The sequence below is a fragment of the Emys orbicularis genome, chromosome 20, assembly GCF_028017835.1.
Source record: "Emys orbicularis isolate rEmyOrb1 chromosome 20, rEmyOrb1.hap1, whole genome shotgun sequence".
Taxonomy (NCBI): domain Eukaryota; kingdom Metazoa; phylum Chordata; order Testudines; family Emydidae; genus Emys; species Emys orbicularis.
In genome coordinates, this window is record NC_088702.1 from 682,574 (window position 1) to 703,146 (window position 20,573).

General features: G+C 64.1%; 2 protein-coding genes across 2 annotated transcripts; both read right to left on the reverse strand.

Annotated features, from left to right (window-relative positions):
• Positions 1–270: 270 nt before the first annotated feature.
• SLC50A1 (solute carrier family 50 member 1) lies at positions 271–4,094 on the reverse strand. Its single transcript, XM_065420214.1, has 6 exons — positions 4,000–4,094; positions 2,517–2,594; positions 2,136–2,259; positions 1,738–1,899; positions 1,320–1,439; positions 271–985 (listed from the first exon to the last, which is right to left on the reverse strand). Exons 1-6 carry the CDS (start codon positions 4,068–4,070, stop codon positions 884–886), a joined length of 657 nt encoding a protein of 218 aa, XP_065276286.1. The 5' UTR covers positions 4,071–4,094; the 3' UTR covers positions 271–883.
• A 5,548-nt stretch (positions 4,095–9,642) lies between these two features.
• Positions 9,643–15,866, reverse strand: EFNA1 (ephrin A1). The gene is made up of 5 exons (XM_065420162.1): positions 15,756–15,866; positions 12,444–12,739; positions 11,987–12,052; positions 11,550–11,600; positions 9,643–11,078 (listed from the first exon to the last, which is right to left on the reverse strand). The coding sequence occupies exons 1-5, from the start codon at positions 15,845–15,847 to the stop codon at positions 10,963–10,965; spliced, it is 621 nt and encodes a 206-aa protein (XP_065276234.1). The 5' UTR covers positions 15,848–15,866; the 3' UTR covers positions 9,643–10,962.
• Positions 15,867–20,573: the final 4,707 nt, after the last annotated feature.

The window sequence follows — 20,573 nt, forward strand, 5'->3', positions numbered from 1 at the left end:
GACTTGGGGGGTGGGGGGGCTTGCAGGGTCAGGCCATAGGGTAGCCCCCCTCTCCCTCTTTCTCCTCTGCCTCAAACCGAGCTGGGAGGGGCCCCCAGTTCCCAGTAACAGCACCAGAGCTGGGGGGTTGAGTGCACCTGGGCTGTTGGTCGTATCCTCACGTGTACCCACCAAGTTTTGGGGGGCACCAGGGGGTGCAGGCCCCCCACAGCCCTGTCCTGCTCTCCGTGCCTGGGAGTGCCCAGAGCTGAGGAAACAGGCACCACACTCTGGCTTTGATTTATTAAAAGGCACTTATGCTCATACAAAACAGCAATACAAAACAAGGCACCCAACAGAGAAGAGGGCAGCCCCCCAGCACCGCACTTGGCTCCCACCACAGCCCCCCTGGAATGGTTGAGCACAGCAGGGAGGAAGAGAGTCCCCACCCCAGAGCTGGCCAGGGGCATGGGGGAGGCTGGGGCACTGCTGCAGTGTCAAAGGCACTATTCCCAGTCAAGCAAACTAATGAAAAATGAGAATGGCTGGAGGTAGAGGAGAGCTGGGGGGGGGAGCCATCCCTTGCGGCAAGGGGCAGCTGGGAAGGCAGCCATGACCCCTCAGAGCCCCCCAGGAGCAGCAGAGCCCCAGGCAGGGGGCAGTACCTGTGTAGGCTCTTTGGCTAAGGCAGGCCTAAGGGGCGGCTGGCAGGGGCAAGGACGGTAGAATCACAGTGTGAGCATTGGCTCCTCCCTTCATTGGTCAGTGAACATACGGGGTGGGGGGGGGATCATTTGGCCCTTGGGCCGAGGAGCTGGGTCTGCACCTGCCGCCGGCTCCCCACCTCCAGGGCTCAGGGAGGCTCCTCCTGCCCCAGGACGGCGGAGACGGCAGGTTCCAGGTCTCAGGCCTGCAGGGGCTTGTAGAGCTTGTCCTGGTCCGGAGGGAACTGCCAGAATAACCAGAACCGCAGGATGCTGGTGACTATCCCGGGGATGTTAGGGACCTGAGTGGGAAGGGAATGGGGGGGGGGGAGGGGGGAATGGGGGGGGGGGAGGGGGGCACAGAGAGAGGAGAGCTATAAATCTTGCAGCAGTTTTACTGTCCCCCATGCCCCCGCCTCCCCCCAAGCTGCTCCATCAGCCACGTGTCACGGGGAAGCTGTATCGGCTGCCTGCCAGCCAATTAATGACAATCAGTATCCATCGCCCTGAGCGCGGGTCACGAGGCAGCGCAGGGGGCTCCGCGGGACGGCTCGCGAACAGCGCCCAGTGCTCGCTGGGGGTCTGGGCCCGCACCCCAGGATTCCCAGGGCAGCCCTCCCGCCCCACCGCACTCACCATGATGTAGAGGTCGCTGAGCTGGAAGCCGTACAGCGTCCAGCTGGCTGAGGCCAGGAAGGTGGCCACAGTCAGCGGGAAGGACAGGCACCGGGTCGACCTGGTCCGGACGATCTTGGCCTGCAGGGGACACAGAAGGGCCTAAGCTCAGGCACTGGGGAGCTTCCTGCAGACCCCAGCCAGGGCCCCTCCCGGAGTAACAGCTGTCTCCTGCAAGGCCGTGGGGTCAAGGACGAACCAGAGCTGAGCGACCCGCCGGGATCTCCTCTGGGCTCCCCACCTCAAGGCCTCCCCACCCCAAAGGCCCCAGCATGTGCTACTCTGCCCCGAACCAGCAGAACACCCCCCCAGTGAGGCAGCCCATGCCCCAGGCCAGCGCCCCAGCTAGGCAGGCTCCCCCCGAGGGAGCCGCACGCACCAGGTCAGCCAGGGGCGAGAGGTACATGCTGATGGTGAAGACGCTGCAGAAGAGCCCCAGGCGGGCCAGGCGCACGGCCACGTCGGGGATCAGGAGGTTGAAGTAACAGTAGCCGAGGATCAGCACCCCCAGCAGGGCCACGCTCTGCAGCAGAACCCAGCGCTGCGGGAGGGAAGAGGGCAGTCAGGGCCAATCACACGAAGGCACAGGAAACCCCCTCCCAAGAAATGCCACTGCCGGACCCTGCCCCCGGCACCTCTCCCCCCCATGCCAACTCTTCCCTTTCACAGGCATCCCTCCGAGCCCGCCCGTTCCCCCGGCACCTCCCACCCATGCCAGCCCCCGGGAGCCCTCCCCTGGCGAGCCTGGCAGGCGGGAGGGACTTGCTCTCCACCCACCTTCTCGGGGCTGAAATAGAAGTACACCAGGATGTAAAGGGTCTGCAGCGCCGCCCCGATGGTGTTCACGGTGATCAGCGTCCAGTCCTGCTTCAGGCACCCGTAGCTCAGCCAGCTCAAGTTGCTGCAAGGGGAGACCGGGCTGGGTGGTCACCGGCGCGGCTGCCTGTGGGGTGGGGAGCCCCTCCAGCACCGGAGCACGTCCCCGCACGTGAACCTCCCAGAGCATGTGCTCCCCCCCACTGTACAAGCCGCTGGAGCAAGTGCCCTGCCCAAGCTGTTGTTCAAGCCCCCCTCCACTTGAGCCCCAACTCCATCAACCACATGACCCTCCGGCCTGCGCCCCCTCTGTCCCCTCATGTCAGCGGGGGCTGGACATACTTTACATCAGTGGTAAGGAAGGGCAGGAACTGGATATTCTCCACGCTCTGTGTCTGAAACATCTGGCGCAGGTCAGTCCTAGGGATAAGACACGTGAGAAATGCCTCCCATCCCCCCAAGTCTGAGGGGACCCAACCCCCCATCCTGGCCCAACCCCCCGAGTCTGAGAGGGCATAGCCGCAGTGGCTGTGACCAGGGTGCCACCCAGAAGCAGTGCTGCCGTTTGCCGTTTTTCAGCCTTGATGTCAGATGGTTACAGGACTGGTGGGGCCTGCTCTGGACCCAGCATTGCCCTGGGGCAGCGCCCAGCTGCATTAGGATTTTATACCACTCTAGTGACTGGTGCAGCCCCAGGGATGGGCCAGTCCCCCTGGAGTGACGGGGCCTCCTGCCCAGCCAGCTCACCCCTCCCTGACAGGATACCTCCAGCACTGGCAGCGCCTCCACCCGCTACTGCTGTGTCCGCACTCGGGGCCGCGTGAACCAGCTGCAGTGGGATGGATAAACTGGGGTAACTTCCTAGCGCCGGCAAGGCGCAAATTCCCAGCCCTCACGGCTGCAGAGAAATGCTGGCAAACAGAACCCGCCTCCCCCCAGCCCCGGGCAGCAAAGAAATGGTCTCGAAGTCGCTCTTTTAAAAAACCTCGTGATTGATGACAGGTCGGTGTTGGTCAAACTGCAGAGGCCCAGCCATGCCAGGTGCTACCCATGCGAGTCACGGCTACCCCACAGGGCTGGGGGCAGGGTAACCAGTGGGAAAGGAGGGAGCCCCCAGGGGTAAGTTTCTGTGTCCATAGGGCTGAGAGGGGCCGACACCTGTGCTGCCAACCCACAGCGATGCCCAGCCCCCCCAGGCCCTAGTAATCCACAGCCTCTTGTAACCCATAGCTCTTCCCAGCCCAGCCCCCAGTCCCTAGTAATCCATAGCACCCCAGCCCAGCCCCCCCAGGCCCTAGTAACCCATAGCTCTTCCCAGCCCAGCCCCCAGCCCCCCAGTCCCTAGTAACCCATAGCTCTTCCCAGCCCAGCCCCCCCAGGCCCTAGTAACCCATAGCTCTTCCCAGCCCAGCCCCCCCAGGCCCTAGTAACCCATAGCTCTTCCCAGCCCAGCCCCCAGTCCCTAGTAATCCATAGCACCCCAGCCCAGCCCTCCCAGTCCCTAGTAACCCATAGCTCTTCCCAGCCCAGCCCCCAGCCCCTAGTAACCCATAGCTCTTCCCAGCCCAGCCCCCAGCCCCTAGTAACCCATAGCTCTTCCCAGCCCTGCCCCCCCAGGCCCTAGTAACCAATAGCAGCCCAGCCCCCAGCCCCCCAGGCCCTAGTAACCCATAGCTCTTCCCAGCCCAGCCCCCAGCAACCCACAACCCCCCCAGCCCCCCATAGCCCCCGCCGCCCCGCCCCGCCCCGCCTGTCCCGGACCCGGACGCGGACCCGGAAGCGGACGCGGAGCGGGCCCGGCCCGGCCCGGCCCGGCCGCACTCACAGGCCCGTGGCGAACATGCCGAGGGTGCAGGCGATGCAGGCCCCCGAGAGCAGCGGCAGCGGCGGCTCCATCCTGGGCTGCGGCCGGCGGGAGCCGAGACTGGGGCCGCCCAGGCCGGGCCCAGCCGGGACCCGCCCCCGGCACCTCCCCGGCCCGGACACCCCAGGGAGCGGGACCGCCGGGCCCCCGCCCCCCCAGCGCCCCCCTCGGTGTCCCCGCGCCCCCGTGTCACCCCACGGCCCCCCAACAGCCCCCGTGTCACCCCCCAGCCACCCCCGCGCCCCTCTCGGTGTCCCCACGCCCCCGTGTCACCCCACAGGCCCACAACAGCCCCGTGTCACCCCCAGCGCCCCCCTCGGTGTCCCCACGCCCCCGTGTCACCCCACAGGCCCCCAACAGCCCCGTGTCACCCCACAGGCCCCCAACAGCCCCGTGTCACCCCCAGCGCCCCTCTCGGTGTCCCCACGCCCCCGTGTCACCCCACAGGCCCCCAACAGTCCCGTGTCACCCCCAGCGCCCCCCTCGGTGTCCCCACACCCCCGTGTCACCCCCCAGGCCCCCAACAGCCCCCGTGTCACCCCCAGCCCCCCCCTCGGTGTCCCCGCACCCCCGTGTCACCCCACGGCCCCCCAACAGCCCCCGTGTCACCCCCCAGCCACCCCCGCGCCCCTCTCGGTGTCCCCACGCCCCCGTGTCACCCCACAGGCCCCCAACAGCCCCGTGTCACCCCCAGCGCCCCCCTCGGTGTCCCCACGCCCCCGTGTCACCCCACAGGCCCCCAACAGCCCCGTGTCACCCCCAGCGCCCCCCTCGGTGTCCCCACACCCCCGTGTCACCCCACAGGCCCCCAACAGCCCCGTGTCACCCCCAGCTCCCCCCTCGGTGTCCCCACGCCCCCGTGTCACCCCACAGGCCCCCAACAGCCCCGTGTCACCCCCAGCGCCCCCCTCGGTGTCCCCGCGCCCCCGTGTCACCCCACAGGCCCCCAACAGCCCCGTGTCACCCCCAGCTCCCCCCTCGGTGTCCCCGCGCCCCCGCCCAGGCCCCCAACAGCCCCGTGTCACCCCCAGCTCCCCCCTCGGTGTCCCCGCGCCCCCGTGTCACCCCCCAGGCCCCCAACAGCCCCCGTGTCACCCCCAGCCCCCCCCTCGGTGTCCCCGTGCCCCTGTGTCACCCCATGGCCCCCCTCGGTGTCCCCATGCCCCCGTGTCAGCCCCCAGCACCCCCCTCGGTGTCCCCACGCCCCCGTGTCACCCCACAGGCCCCCAACAGCCCCTGTGTCGCCCCCCCCAGCGCTCCCCTCGGTGTCCCCATGCCCCCGTGTCAGCCCCCAGCCCCCCCCAGCGCCCCCCTCGGTGTCCCCACGCCCCCGTGTCACCCCACAGGCCCCCAACAGCCCCCGTGTCACCCCCAGCCCCCCCCCAGCCCTCCCCTCGGTGTCCCCGCACCCCCATGTCACCCCACGGCCCTCCAGCTCCCCAACAGCCCCCATGTCACCCCCAGCGCCCCCTTGGTATCCCCGCACCCCTCTGTCACCCCACAGCCCCCTATGTCACCCCACAGCACCCCCAGCTCACCTCGGTATGACACCATAGCACCCCAGCCCCTCTGAACACCTCCATGTAAGGCATTTGATACAGTCTCGCATGATATTCTTATCGACAAACTAGGCAAATACAATTTAGATGGGGCTACTATAAGGTGGGTGCATAACTGGCTGGATAACCGTACTCAGAGAGTTGTTATTAATGGTTCCCAATCCTGCTGGAAAGGCATAACGAGTGGGGTTCCGCAGGGGTCTGTTTTGGGACCGGCTCTGTTCAATATCTTCATTAACGACTTAGATATTGGCATAGAAAGTACGCTTATTAAGTTTGCGGATGATACCAAACTGGGAGGGATTGCAACTGCTTTGGAGGACAGGGTCATAATTCAAAATGATCTGGACAAATTGGAGAAATGGTCTGAGTTAAACAGGATGAAGTTTAACAAAGACAAATGCAAAGTGCTCCACTTAGGAAGAAAAAATCAGTTTCACACATACAGAATGGGAAGAGACTGTCTAGGAAGGAGTACGGCAGAAAGGGATCTAGGGGTTATAGTGGACCACAAGCTAAATATGAGTCAACAGTGTGATGCTGTTGCAAAAAAAGCAAACGTGATTCTGGGATGTATTAACAGGTGTGTTGTGAGCAAGACACGAGAAGTCATTCTTCCGCTCTACTCTGCTCTGGTTAGGCCTCAGCTGGAGTATTGTGTCCAGTTCTGGGCACTGCATTTCAAGAAAGATGTGGAGAAATTGGAAAGGGTCCAGAGAAGAGCAACAAGAATGATTAAAGGTCTTGAGAACATGACCTATGAAGGAAGGCTGAAAGAATTGGGTTTGTTTAGTTTGGAAAAGAGAAGACAGAGGAGACATGATAGCAGTTTTCAGGTATCTAAAAGGGTGTCATAAGGAGGAGGGAGAAAACTTGTTCACCTTAGCCTCTGAGGATAGAGCAAGAAGCAATGGGCTTAAACTGCAGCAAGGGAGGTCTAGGTTGGACATTAGGAAAAAGTTCCTAACTGTCAGGGTGGTTAAACACTGGAATAAATTGCTTAGGGAGGTTGTGGAATCTCCATCTCTGGAGATATTTAAGAGTAGGTTAGATAAATGTCTATCAGGGATGGTCTAGACAGTATTTGGTCCTGCCATGCGGGCAGGGGACTGGACTCGATGACCTCTCGAGGTCCCTTCCAGTCCTAGAATCTATGAATCTATGTCACCCCCAATACAGTGCCACCCCCAGCACCCCCCAGCCCCACTCAGTATCACAGTATAACGCCCGCCAACAATCCCCCCTCGGCCCCCTGTCACACACCCAGCCCCCATCACTCCTCCACCGCCCCCCATTGCCCACAAACACCCATGCTATCTCTCACACACCCACCAACCCCCCTCCCTGCTGTCACGCCCAGCAGCACCATCTCCAGTTGCTCCCCCAGGACACTACCACCCCAGTGCCCCCCACTTATACCCCCTGTACTTCCATCCCCTGACACTCCCAGATATTCCCCCAATCCTTGCCTACCCCCCAAAATCATTGCCACCCATAACAGCCCTCCCTGGGTGCCCCCAGGTATTGCCATCCCCCCCCCCATCACCCTCAGATCCGTCCCCATGGGGCAGAGGGGAGCAGCGGGGAACCCTGTGGCCCCGAGCTTTGGGATGCGGGGAAATCATCCCCCATGACCCCAGGTGCAGGCTGGCCCAGAGAGAGGATGATGTCCCTAGGACAGGGGGCACCGATGGCTCAGGCCATGTTTAATTGCTGCCAGAGAGCCAGGACTCCTGGGTTCAGTTCCTATCTGCGGCTCCCTGTGCAGCCTTGGGTGACTCACTGCCCCTTTCCCAAGTTTCCCAGCCGGTCTGTAAAGTGGGGGAGGTGGAGCCTGACTCACCTTCCTCCCGGGCTGGGAGCCGCAGCCCTGTCTGCAAAGCGGCTAGACCCAGAGCCACAAACGTAGCTAGATGGGTTCCCTGCATGGAAGTTGGGAGCCTGGTGTCACTACTGCACATTCCCTGGCCCCCGCTGCCAGGGGTGCTGATCAATGGCTCCTGCCCGGCTGTTGCCCAGTCTCCCAGTCCCACTGGCTGCTGCTGCTCTGCGTGGGCCTGGCTGCCCCCCTGTGCCCCATTCGTTCCGTGATGGCGTCACAGCGGCTTCCCCGGCATGGAGCGGTGACGTCACCGAATGACCAGGGGCAGTAGCTTGTTGTCTCCCCCTGCCCAAGGAGGTGGAGTTGGTTGTTGGAGTGGAACAGCAGGGCTGTGGCAGGGCCAGCGCGTTAACCAGATGGCAGAGATGGGGGCAGGGAATTCCAAAGCATTTCCTGCTCGCTCTGTGCCCAGCCCCCAGGGCTCGGTTGAGGCTGTTCCAGCCTAACTCCACCTCCTGGGGCTGCCTCGGCGGGAAGGGGGCTAGTTGCTGCAGGAGGCCAGCCCAGGGGCTCGCGAAGGCTGCTCAGACTCCGGCCTAGGCCGCTGGAGGGTTCCCTTCCCAATCCTAGGTGGGCAGAGAGGAGCTGGGCTGCCGTGCCTGGACGGTGCAGGTGCTTGCGGACTGTGTCCCTCCTTGCCCGGGACACTGGTGAGCATCCTGTGACTTGGGCAGGGTGAGCGGCTGTGCGTCAGCTCCAGCTCTGGGCATCAGCTGGGCTTGGGGTGATGCCTGCACATCTGCCCGGATGTTGCATCTCTGCCTGTCTCCAGCGGGTGGTAATTAGGCTCCGGATGTGCCAGTCTCTCACCTGACTCACTGCAGCCTGCACCGGTCGGACCAGCAGCCAGCCACAGGCCATCAACAGATGGCTTGGTTTGGAACCAGGGTTCCTGGAGTTCCCCAGCTGAGTGGGGCGAGGGGTTTGCTGCCTGAGAGTGTGAAGGGATGGTTTTGTGTCGACAGCCAGGTAGATGGGCTCGGTATTGGCTCTGCTGCAGACTCTGGGTCTCCATATGGAGCAGTTGATTGCATAATGGTGCAGCGTCAGGTGGGACCCATCCAAGCGCCTGGCTAGGAGGGACCCTGGAGGGGACAGATAGCCCAGCGCTTAGGGTATCAGATACCCGAGTTCAGTCCCTGCTCTGCCACAGGCGCTCTCCGTTCCCATCTCTGCAATGGGGTAACAGCACAGCTGGGGGAGGGATAAATACATTCATGGCTGAGGTGCTCACAGCTCTGCTCCCAGGACAGTCCTGGCACTGGCACACAACGGTGGAGTTGGCCTGAGAGCTGCCCCATGGAGCAGGGTTTTGAAGGCAGGGCAGGAGTCGCCAGCCCAGCCCAAGGCTGGGGAAGGGGAGAGGAGCCGAGCACGGCTGCCTTCGGCCAGGCCGCTCCGGGGAACGGGAATCAGAGAGACGCTGCGTGGCCCTGGATGAGTCTTGGTTTGATTTTCGTTCCTCGCTGCCAGCGATGTTTGTCGCAGAGGCTGGAAACGCAGCACAGCTCAGTGGGGGCGCAGTGAGTGATCAGGGTCATTCATGGCCCAACTCAGCCCACCCCTTCAGAGTCACTCCCGTCCCCTCTTCCCCCGCTGCCGCCCTGCTCGGGAGCACGTGTCTCTAGATACAAATAACTGATAGCGTCAGGCACACATTTCCACTCCAAAGCCCTCCGCAAACCCCAGCCAGTTAATTAACTAATTACAACAGCCTGGTAGCCAAGAGACCCCTGCTCAACCCACCTCCCCCCAGAGGCCCAACGCACGTGGCCAGCAGGACCAGCCATTTCCGCAGGAGTGGAGAGGCTGGGAAGGGGACAGGCTGCCCTGGCAGGGTCTTGAACCCACAGGAGGCTCTGGTTGATGGGAGAGGGCAGCCCTGGGCAGGGCAGGTTGGACCAGGGGTAGCTCTCTCTGCCCATCACCTTCTCTGTGGCTCTAGCCAGGGGGATCGAGCTGGGGCCTGGGCACTGCCCCTTCATTGGGGGAGGGGGAGGGGCTGGATCTGAGCTGGAAGCTGAGGAGGAGGAGATGCTGGAGCCTTCCTCGTCCCTAGGTTGGGGGAGTCCCAGAGGGGCTACGGTATTGCCCTGCCAGGGCTGTTGGATGAGTGCAGTTGGCGCCTTCCCCCCACCCCCCAGCAGCAGCAGCAGTCTGGCTGTATCCGAACATATTTATTCAAGACCATTTGTATAAAAATTCCAGTGGTAAAAAGGAAGCTTTACAAATCAAGACATGTTATATACACTCCTCCGTGCAGGGCCCGGCAGGTGTGTGGGTGAACGAGCCCCCTGCCCCCTCCAGGCACTGAGGCGCACACAGGCTGTGGAGACAGGGTCGTACAGCGCGTCTAGAGCTCTGCCGGTGGTGGGAACTCCAGCCAGGCAGCAGCTACGCTCAGCCTCTGCCCCACCCTGTTTCCAGCACAGGTGGCTGCTTTACACAGAGGACAGGGAGTCCTGGGTGGGGCCAGGAGAGGAGGAAGAGAGGTTGTGGCACTGAGCCGAGGCAGACAGGAATGGGGCTGGGAGTTTGTGCCAAAGGAACTCTTGCTCTCGGTGTTTCTGGAGAGGCCAGGCTGGGGTGGGTAGAGGGAACGGGATGTCACGGGTTTGGGGCTGCCAGCTCAGTCCATCCTCAGGCGCTTGTGAGGACGTTTGTCTCCTTTGGGTCAACCTGCAGCCCAGCTCCCTGCTTCAGGCCAGACAGTCCCAGGCCCCTGGCCAATGTGCAATCAGCAGAATTGCCATGGGAGGTCAGAATTTGGGGAGGGGGCACCTGCTCCAGACATGTCTACACATTATTTTCTAAGTGTCACCGTATGAAATCCCGGCACCCACATCACTGACTCCAGGGTCCTGCACCAGAAGGAATATTGTTCCAGGAGGTCCTGCCCCAGCAAGGTGGTACCATGGCCCTGGCAGACCCAGAGTCCCTGGGTTGCACTCAGCCCAACTGACACAGCCCGTCCATGAGCTGTTTGCATGGGCAGCACAGGTGCCTCTGCCTGCAGGACACTTCCACGCCACCAGCCCGCAAGGCCTGTCCATCCTGCGCACTCCATGGGGGCTGGCTCAGCCAGCCAGAGGTGCCAGCACCCCACCCCGTCCTAGTCCAGTGCCACTGCCCATCCAGCCAGGGCCGCAGCCACTGTCGTCCGCTCTCAAAGCAAGTGGTTGAAAGTGCTGGTGGTCTGTTCTTTGGCAGTAAGGAGAAGCGACCGCTCCCGCAGGGCTGTGGTGGCTTTGGGTCGTTCGACCCGTAATACTGACCACTTGGGCCATTCGACCCATAATAAGTCCTTAGGCTGCCAATGCACGCCTGGCTGAGACCCAGCTGGGGCTGCACACACGAGAGCTGCTCACGTGAGTGTTTGCAACAGCCCAGCCGGGGGCCTGCACCTCTTGGGCCACAGGGTCTGTTCCCAGCAGCAGTAGCCATCCAGCGGTTCAGTCCGTGCCGCTCAGCCAGGCTCCCACCTCACAGGCCTTGCGGCACCAGCAGGGGCAGCAGGAGGCTGAGCAAGGTGACAGGGCTGCTGCTCCGCAGTGCTGAGTTCTGGCCCACACTCCTCAGGACCTGCACGTCCGCGTCGTCTGCGAGAGGAGAGAAAGCAGGAGCCACGTGAGCTCTCGGACATGGGTGTCCGGGGCCTGAGACGCAGCCAGTGGCTGACACCCAGCAGCTGGGGTCACGCGTGAGCCGCAAGCCAATGGCCGCAGCAACCTGGCCAGGCACATGCTGTGCCACCTCCCTCCCACAGTTTGTGGCTGCTCTTCGTCCTGAGCCCCAATCCCACATTGCTCCAGGGCAGGGCTCTGCCAACATCCCTTCTGCCTGGCCTGCAGCTGCAGCCCCCCAGCCCTGGCATTTCAGACCTAGGCCCTGGAGCAGGCTCTTGCCTGTACTCTAGTGGGAGGGGATCTCAGGAATCTGGACTGAGATGGCCAGACCCACAGCTCCATGGGGAACGCCCTCGCCCAGCTCCCTGCTGCTCCCCACAGCCCCTCATATGGCAGAGACCACACCAGGCCACTAGGGTCTGTTGGTCAGAGCCAGTCACGTACCTGCCTGGATCCCCCCCTTCCGCATCGGGGTGTGGACGGGCGGCGTCCCAGCTGCAAAGCAAACGCAGAGACAAGCAGGTGAAGGGCAGCGCCGAGGTCAGTTACCGACCGCCTGCCCCAGCAGCCAGCCCATACCCCGGGTCTGGCCTCACCTCCTCTCTGCTCTGCAGCCTGAGTCAATCCCATTCCCTGCTATCCGCAGAGCCCTGCAAATCCGCGGGGAGCCGCTCTCTAGCCACGGACCAGGTTGGCAGATCGGATGCGGATACACGTTTTGTACCCGCGCAGGGCTCTGCCCCTCCCCCAGAGCCGTGGGGAGCCAGGGTCAGTGCCCTTCCCTGGACACCTGGAGGGCGGGCAGGACATGGCGGTGCAGCCGGGCTGCTGGGAGGGCTCCGTGCCCAGCAGGGAGGGACCAAGACCCCAGAGATACTCACTGGCTTTGCCAGCCACAGTCACCTTCAGCTTCAGGCAGCCGTCGCCATGGTGGTGAATTGGCTTAGCTGGAAACAAGAGACAGGTGGGTCAGAGCTGCGCTCTCCACACCCACAGGGGCTGTTTCTCCCACTGCCGGGAGAGGCCCATGGAGTCAGGGTCTCCCCCGGGCCAATCAGAGCAGGGGCCAGAGAGCAGACCCTTGTGGGGGCGGGGGGCACGCAACACCTTAGCAACCATGTCACCCCCACGTCATTACCCGCCTCCCACAAACCTGTGCACTCCCCCTCCTACTTGGTCTCCATCCTCCACCACAGCCTTGGCCAGGCCCCCCAGCGCCTGTGCGCCCCACCATAGCCCCGACCAGGCCCCACCCGACCCCCCAGCCCCAGCGCACCCACCCATAGCCCCAGCCAGGCCCCAAACCCCCCAGCCAGTCCCCACACCCTGGGCACTCACAGATGTAGTAGTAGCTGTGTCCCTCCTTGAACTCCTTCCCCAGGGTGAAGGGTGTGAAGCGCTGGAACTTCTCCGAGAACCGCTCGGGGCCGTGCAGGGCGGCCGGCTTGTTGCACTCCCAGCGGATCTGCTCCTTGGAGTGGGGTTTGCAGGCGACGTACTCCTCATACTCCACCAGGTAGAGGGTGTAGCGCTCCATGGCGCGGGGCGTCACGCTGCCCTCCTCGTAGTGCGGGCAGATGATGTCCAGGTAGTCGTTGAGCCGGACCTCCACGGTGTAGTCGTCCGCCAGGAACCTGGGGCCAGGAGGAGGCGCGGTCAGTGGTCAGCCCCCAGGGGTCAGAGCGGTCAGACACATGCAGGGTGAGAATGCAGCCCTCTGCTCCCAGCCAGCCCGCACCATGGGGGGCAGATGTCCAGGGAGGGGGGAGGGAAGGGGCGGATGCCCCAGACGCAGAGGGGCCAGTGCAGATTGCGGGGGTGGGGGTAACAGAGCAGCCACTGGATTGGGGGTTGATTTCCCAGCACTATATCCCGCCCCCCCCCCCCCCCACACACACACACTTATTTCCCCTAAACACCATCTGGGGCATTTTACAAGGTGAGAAACAGATGGGAAAATAATCTGCCCTGGTTCGATAACCTGTTAAAACCTCCAGTGCCCAGCATGGGGCCGAGACCCCCAAGCCCCACTCCTCCCCATGGTGCCAGGCCAGGAGCCTCAGAGCAGAAAGAGCCTAATGCTGCCCTGGGATCTCCCTGTCCCCCAGGCAGGCCCATCTCTCCCCCAGGTGGGCACTGGGCCCACCCCAGACTTGCCCCATGACCTCACAGACCCACTGTCTCTGCTCAGTGGAGAGGCTGCCTGGGGGGCTGGGGGTTGTGGAGGAGGGAGAGACCCCAGGGGGAGGGAGGGGAGTAACTGCCCCCCCTTGGTGTCCTGTTGCTCTTCCCCTGGGAGCCAGGAGTGTGAGCAGCTGTCACAGCTGCCCCATTAGCCAGGGCAGACGGCCAGTCTCCGCTCCATGCCGCTCCCCCATCTCATCACCTAATTAGGGCTCCTCTCCCCATCCGGGCAAACAGGCGCTGCCCCCTCCCGCTGCAGGCACCTCAGCCACCTGGACATGGAGACACCACCGGGGAACTGGCTTCTGCTCCCCGAGAGGCCACCAGAGGAGGGGGCCCCCAGCAGCTCCCACCTCCCAAACCAGCTAGCCCCTGACCCTGCTCCAGCCCCCTGCAGTCCAGGTACCTCAGACCCCCCCAGAATTGCAGTCATCTCTGGGGCAGGCCGCAGCAAGCAGCACAACAGCTGGGGCGGGGTGGGTAGCAGCTTCTCTGCCCCAGCCACTCCTGGGGCCAGTGAGCCGGCCGACCTCCCACCCCGAGCCAAGCTGGGGCTGGCAGCTGAGTGGTTCAAGACCAAGAGCCCCCCCTGCCCCACACAGCTGGGGAGGCCCCTCTGTGTAAGGCTCCAGTGCCCAGGCGGAGAGCTCCGGCACTGGGGGAGGGCCAGGTGCATTACGGGGCATCGGCCCCTCCCTGCCGGGGAGTTTTGGAGATGGCATCCACCAGGCGCTTCTCCAACTGGTAATTCCACTGGCGGAGTCTGGGCCTCCCCTGCTCACCAGCCCATCAGAGCCAGGAGCTTCCCTCCCATCTGCATTGGGAGGGGGGCACCAGCACTGGGCACCATCTGACCCAGGCTGAGGGCAAGTGCGTGGCACCAGGCCCCTTGGAAAGCTCAGCCCCCTGCACGGCAGGGAGGGCATTGGGGACCTCAGGCAGAAAGGCGAAGAATGCAGGAGTGTGGCCCAGTCACCCAGTGCCCTGAGCCAGCCCAAGGGGGGTGAGGGGGGCAGAGGTCTGGCCAGGCAGCAGTACCAGCTCTGGGGGTAGGTCCTGGGGGACAGAGCCTGCAGTGGTTGGACCCCAGTTGCAGCCAGGTCTTTGTTTCTTTGCACAGAAGACAGCTCCCACGGGGGGGGGGGGGGGGCCTCCAGGGGGATACATGGGGGGCATGTGACAGGTGAACCCCCCAATCATGTGCCTGTGTGGGTAGTGACCCTGCCTATGCCCTGCCCCAAGGCACAGACAGAGGGTCCCAAACCTGCTGGGACCTGCCTCCCCCATCAGCCCCACACCTGGAGCGGACTGAGGGGGCAGATTCCGCACAGCCTGGCCAGGACCAGCCCCACATCCTGCCTCCTGCAGCTGCCCCACCGACGTGTTTGTCAACAGGCTTCCTGCCGGTGCACGCGCTTCCCCGTGCCCCTGGCGCCTTCCCCTGGCCCCGCGCCAGCCCCGGGAAGGAAGAGGCCCGTGTCGAGCAGGGAGCTGGGTCCTGGGAAAGGAAGGGCCAGCTGCCCCCCCCCAGCCCCAGCGCTTGGCACAAACACCCCGCGGCGGGTGAACTTCAGCCCGGCCAGCGGCTCCGGCCCGGGTTAAACATTTGCCAGGGCCGGGGCTGGCCGCTCCGGGGGGGCTTTACTCGGCTCCCCCCGATCAGCCCCAGGGAGCCGCGAAGGCTCGTTACCGGGCGCTGCTGGCGAGCCCGCGAACAAAGGCCGGACCTCCCCGCCCGGGCTCCCCGTTCGCCTCCCAGCCTGTCTCGGGGGCGCAGGCTGCAGCGGCGGCTCCCGGGCACCTCGGGGCTCCCAGCGGGGCAGGGCGGGGGCCGCCCCCCGCGCGTTTACAAACTCCGCCGTGGGGCGCGGGGGAGACCCCGCCACCCCCGGGGACCCGCCCCCAGGCAGCGCGGCCGGTCCCAGAGCCCGGCACCCGCCGGAGCCTGAGCCGAGATCCCCCCACGCGTGACCGGAGCGCGGCTCGGGCGTAGCCGGGCACCCTCGGGTTGTTCCCAGCCCAGATTCCCAGGCCAGTTTCGCTTGGCTCCTTCCCGAGCGCCCCGGGTCTGGGCGCGCTGGGGCCCGGGCTGGTAGGGGGCCCGGGGCCGGCCGCTGGGGCCCGGGCTGGTAGGGGGGCCCGGGCCCGGCCGCTGGGGCCCGGGCTGGTAACGGGGCTCGGGGGGCTGGGCTGGTGGGGGGGCTCGGGGGGCCCGGCCGCTGGGGCCCGGGCTGGTAGGGGGGCCCGGGGCCGGCCGCTGGGGCCCGGGCTGGTAGGGGGGCCCGGGGCCGGCCGCTGGGGCCCGGGCTGGTAGGGGGGCCCGGGGCCGGCCGCTGGGGCCCGGGCTGGTAGGGGGGCCCGGGGCCGGCCGCTGGGGCCCGGGCTGGTAGGGGGGCCCGGGGGGCTGGGCTGGTGGGGGGGCTCGGGGGTCCCGGAGCCGGCGGGATGCGGAGCCCCCGCACTCACTTGGGGTTGGAACTGTTCCAGAAGACCGGGTGCCGGTCCGCGGCCGCCAGCCAGCAGCACAGCCCGACCAGGGGCGCCCAGCGCAGCGCCATGGGGCCGGTCAGTGGCTCGTTGTGTGCCGGGCAGGGCGCCCCAGCGCTCCGCCTTATGTACCGGGACCGCCCTGGGCGGGAGGAGCCGGCCCGCCCCCAGCGCAGAGACACAACAACACGGGGCGGTTCAACACATGGGGTGTGTAGTCAGAGCAGCACAATGCTACACAAAGAAACACAACAACACCACAGAGCAACCCCTGGGCAGTAGGACAACACCACCACCACACAGAACCACACACCAACACATGAAGGAGAACACTTATAGCAACACACCACCACCACATGGGGCAGTACACTCAGAGCAACACACAAAGCAGCACAACAGCAACACAGAGCAATACACCCATACAGAGCAAACCAAAATCAACACAGAGTAACACAATAGCACATGGAGCAATACAGTCACAATATGGAGCAACATAACAACACACACACAGCCACAGAACACACAACACAATGATAATGCACCGAGTCACACACACACCTAAAGAACAGCACCACACTAGACAACAGGGAGATAGCAAAAGGACAACACACAGAGACACTTATGGCAAAACAACCCAGAGAGTGACACACACAAACAGCAATACCACGATAACACACAGTACAGCACAAGGCAACACACACCCACACACACCCTGACACACAGCAGCTCACACAGTAACACAAACCAGGCACCTGGGAACACGGCCGCGGGAGCTGGGTCTGATCTCTGGGGGTAGGTTTGTGTCCTGCGCTGGGTGCCCACACACGGCTCCCCAGTGCCCGAGCGAGCACAAGCCCAGCACTGCGGGCAGCCTGCCAGCCACTCGGTCAGGGGTGAGCGCCAGGCTCCCAGCTGAGCCCCAGCTCTTCACTGCAAGGATACAGGGCTCCTCACTTCCTGGCCAAACAGTCCTGGCCTGGTGCTGGGCACCGATTAAGGCCCAACTCTGGCCCCACTGAAGCCAGTGGGAGTTTTGCCAGTGGTTTGGCTAAGCGGGTGGCCTTAGAACTGCTACCCCTCCCTGGCCCGGAGGCGGCTGCATTTCAGTGGTGGGTGAAGGGATCCTGGGGAGCGGCCAGTTGGCCTGCAGGCAATGCCTGCCTTCCTGCTGTCCCTCCACACCTCCCAGAGAACCTGCTTTATCTGATGTGTTTTGGGGACATCAAAAACATCTGGATAAATGGGGCTTGGGGAGCAGCTGATAAGGTGCAGGGGACAGAGCCGAGATTCTGATAGGCAGGCGGCTGGATAACAGGCACCCACCTCCTTTCCCCCCTTATCAGCCATGTCTATTCTCTCCAGCCACAAACATGCCAGCTCCCCCACCCCCCTCCTATTTGCTCTCCATTTGTTTGATATTGTGCAATGCCTTCCCAGTAGAATCCCTTTGCCAAAGGGAGATTGCTCGGCCTGGGGCTGGGGCTTTGCAGCGCTGGGGCCCTTGGGGGAGCCATTCCCGCATCCAGGCCAGAGCCATGTCTCCGTAGCTGCCTGACAGGCGCATGGCTGCGCGCTATCGCCTTGCATCTGCCCCGAACACCGATCCATTCTTGTTAAGCCTTGCCGAGCGATGCTTCGCCGGAGTGTTGTGAGCTGATAACTCAGCCACGTTTGCAAAACAACTTTCCCCTTGTTTATTACATAATGAGCCATTGATTGTGGGTAATGTTGCATGCCCCACATGGCACAGGCGGCCTGGAGCTGGCGGCAGCCATGCTGGGATTGGTCCCTGGAGCCGCTGGAAGCTCCTGGTAAGACAACTTCACCTCTGAGTCTTGGCACTGTGGCTGTCACCGGGCTCCCTAGGGCAGCGGGTCCTGACACACCTTCCTCACCATGGCCTCTTTCATCTTCCCTATTCACAGCCAGCCCTGAAGTCAGACCATAACTTTTAATCACTGCATTAGCAGGACTCCAGCTCCCACCAAGCTGGTGCTGGCTTGACTTGGTCTGCCCCTGCTTGCATGCATTTGTAATCTCCCAATAATGACCTTCGGGGTGGCCCGCATGGAGCGCAAAGTGCTTTAACCCTACACCCCCCCAGGGCAACGGAGGGGTTAGCCCCACTGTACAGCTAACAGGGGAAACTGAGGCACAAAGTGGGGCCAGGATCACACAGAGAGTCAGGGTCACAATAAGGCATAGAACCCAGGAGTCCTGACGCCCAGGTGCCCCCCTCCCCTGAACCACTGACAGAGCCCTGATGTCCTGGTGGTGAGACCGGCAGGAATCGAAGCGGTGGGCAAAGGGAGTTGTGAGACGACCCCGTCACACCAGCCTTTGCCCAGCTCCCTGGGCCTCTGCCCCGGGAAAGAGCCAGACACACCAAGCCAGGATGGGCCCCTTCCCGCCTGAATGCACCTGGACACCTCATGCCTGGGACGAGGCACAGCCAGGCCCCCCCAGCACGGCCAGCGCTGGCACAAACAACGGGTGAGCTGAGGCCAGGCAGAGCCCGGCAGGTTCCCAGCAGCCCCTCCCCCGATTGCGCTGGGGCGACCTTCCCCCATGGCCAGCAGTAGCCTGGTGATAACTAGGATTTATGGCTGTGATTTCACTCCAAGGACATCACGCCATGCACGCTTGCTGGGGGGGGCGGGGGGAGCTGGGGATCCATGGGCCTCGTCATTTGCTCTGTGGGGGTAGGGGGGGTAGGATTCAGGGCTGGGGGTGGGGGGGACAAAGCCCCAAGTGAAGTGGGGATGGCCATATGGGGTGGGGGCTCAGGGCCTCATGGCGAGGCTCGTGCCCCATAGCAGGCGGATCAAGGGGGTGATGATATGGGCAGCCCCTGGCTTTCCAATACAGGAGAGGTTTGGGGTGCGCGGTGAGCTCCCCCCCACAAATCCAGAGGCCAGCAGTCTGGGTGCTGGCAGGGGGGAGGTGCCCCTCCCCGGTGCTGCCAGGGCAGAAGCAGCGCTGGGCAAAGCACATGAGCGGGACAGGGCTGGTTTGGGGTCACTGCTGCGCTGGGGGGCCCAGCCCGGCTGGGTGGGGGTGAGGGTGAGGTCAGTGCCAGGGCAGGGCAATGCCCGCTCGGGCATGACGCTCTCTTCACATGACTCTCCCTTCACACGCTAGGCGACGTGTGCAGGACAAAGGTGAGCATGCAAGGTGTAAATAGTGCGAGACATAAACACGACGTGTGGCGCACACAGTGGGCGGTGGCCAAGGGGCCCGGGCCTGCGCTTTGCAGGCTATTTATAGCTTATCAGGTAGAGCAGAGTGCCCAGGTGTGAGCTGGCCACTGCCAGCGGTGAGGTAACTGGGTCTGGGGGACATAGGGGGGCGTGGCGCGGGGGCTGTCCCAGCACCTAATTAGGGAGCAAAGGCCATGGCTGCTGCGTGCTCCGTGCAGCCAGGCAGGTAGATGAGATCCGGGGCTGGCACTACACGGGAGCCTGCGCAGGGGGCGGGCCCCGGGAGGCATGGGGCGGGCCCGGGGCGGGGGGGCAGTCTCCTTGACGTGCCAGAGATGTAACTGGCTGACTGGTGGCTTGGTGCCCGAGCTGCCCTACAGGCCTTGCTGCCAGCCTGGTACCAGCAGGGCCCTTGTGCAAAACATTCCTCATCCCCCACCCAGGGTTACAGGGCAGCAGGGTCCCAGCCCGGGTGGGTCTGTGGCTCCTTCCCCTCCCCCTCCCAACCAGAGAGGAACCTGGGACCAGCTTCCCAAGGCCCCCCACCCCCCAGCTCTTCCCTCAAGCTCTCTGGGTAAGGCGGGTTCCAGACAGGGGCTGCCCCTCCCCATGAGAGCGAGGTTAGGGCACGTGTGCATGGTGACATGGGGGCTCCGAGCTCCTCAGGGCCCCCCCGGGCCACTCCCAGGGCGCGCACCATTCAGGGAAGTGACTCGTTGGCATCCCTGGGCAGCCCCTGGTCTGGAAGGGCCTGCCCGGTCCATACCCAGCTCACACCCATACAGGGGGTGCTGTGCCACTGAATTCCTGGGGGCCACGGAGCCCAGCAGGGCCCTACGGCTGCAACCTGCTCTGGCGTCCCGAGTCCTGCAGCGCGCGTGGGGCTGCCCCAGGGCTGGGGGGCCCTGGGCCAGGCCAGGCTGGGGAAAGGAGCCAAGTTCCAGGCATGTTGCAAAAGGGATTTTGCAAGTGGAGCTGCTACTCCCCCCAGGGCCTGTAACTCAGCTCCCCCCACTCCCCAGCACCAAGGCAATCCCCCCCACACACACACACAAACTGCAAATCGCAGGCTTTTCCCCCTGGGAGGCCTCTCCACCGCGGGCCAGGTGGGGATAGGGAAGGGGAGCCCCATGCCAGCCAGGAGGAGAGTGGGACGGGCGGGAAGCAGAGAATGGCGGAGGCCGAGGGGCCAGCAGCAGGGAGAAGAGCGCTTGCCTCTCCTTTGTGAAATGACCCCCCTGGTTACGTCAGCAGCTCGCAGTCTGGCCCGTGGACGGACAGAGGGCTGCATGCCCAGCCTGGCTTTGTGGAACCTGCTCCTTTGACTCCGCTCCCGGGGGAAAACGGCTCTTCCCGCCCCTCAACAGGCTGCTCCCCCGCTGGGCACTGGGCAGCCCCCACTATAACTGAGCTCCCAGTGGCAGGGCTCCCCCCGACACGGGGCAGGGAGCAGCAGGGTTATCCCGCCTGTGGGGAGGCGGGCGCTTCTGGGCAGGGATGAAGGGCCTGCCCGGTCCATACCCACTGGAGCAACAGGGGCAGCAGCACCCCCAGTCCAATAGCAGCTATGGGGTGCGCCCCCCACGCCTAGGCCCCA

Bases quoted from the DNA above. Each gene is read 5' to 3' on its own strand.
- SLC50A1 (XM_065420214.1), bottom strand. From the start codon at position 4,070: ATGGAGCCGCCGCTGCCGCTGCTCTCGGGGGCCTGCATCGCCTGCACC. The intron at 2,595-3,999 runs GTGAGTGCGGCC...TCTTATCCCTAG, and splicing joins GGCATGTTCGCCACGGGCCT to GACTGACCTGCGCCAGATGT. The intron at 1,900-2,135 runs GTGGGTGGAGAG...TCCCTCCCGCAG, and splicing joins TCTATTTCAGCCCCGAGAAG to CGCTGGGTTCTGCTGCAGAG.
- EFNA1 (XM_065420162.1), bottom strand. From the start codon at position 15,847: ATGGCGCTGCGCTGGGCGCCCCTGGTCGGGCTGTGCTGCTGGCTGGCG. The intron at 12,740-15,755 runs GTGAGTGCGGGG...TCCTGGCCCCAG, and splicing joins TGGAACAGTTCCAACCCCAA to GTTCCTGGCGGACGACTACA. The intron at 11,601-11,986 runs GTGAGTATCTCT...TTTGCTTTGCAG, and splicing joins GACTGTGGCTGGCAAAGCCA to CTGGGACGCCGCCCGTCCAC.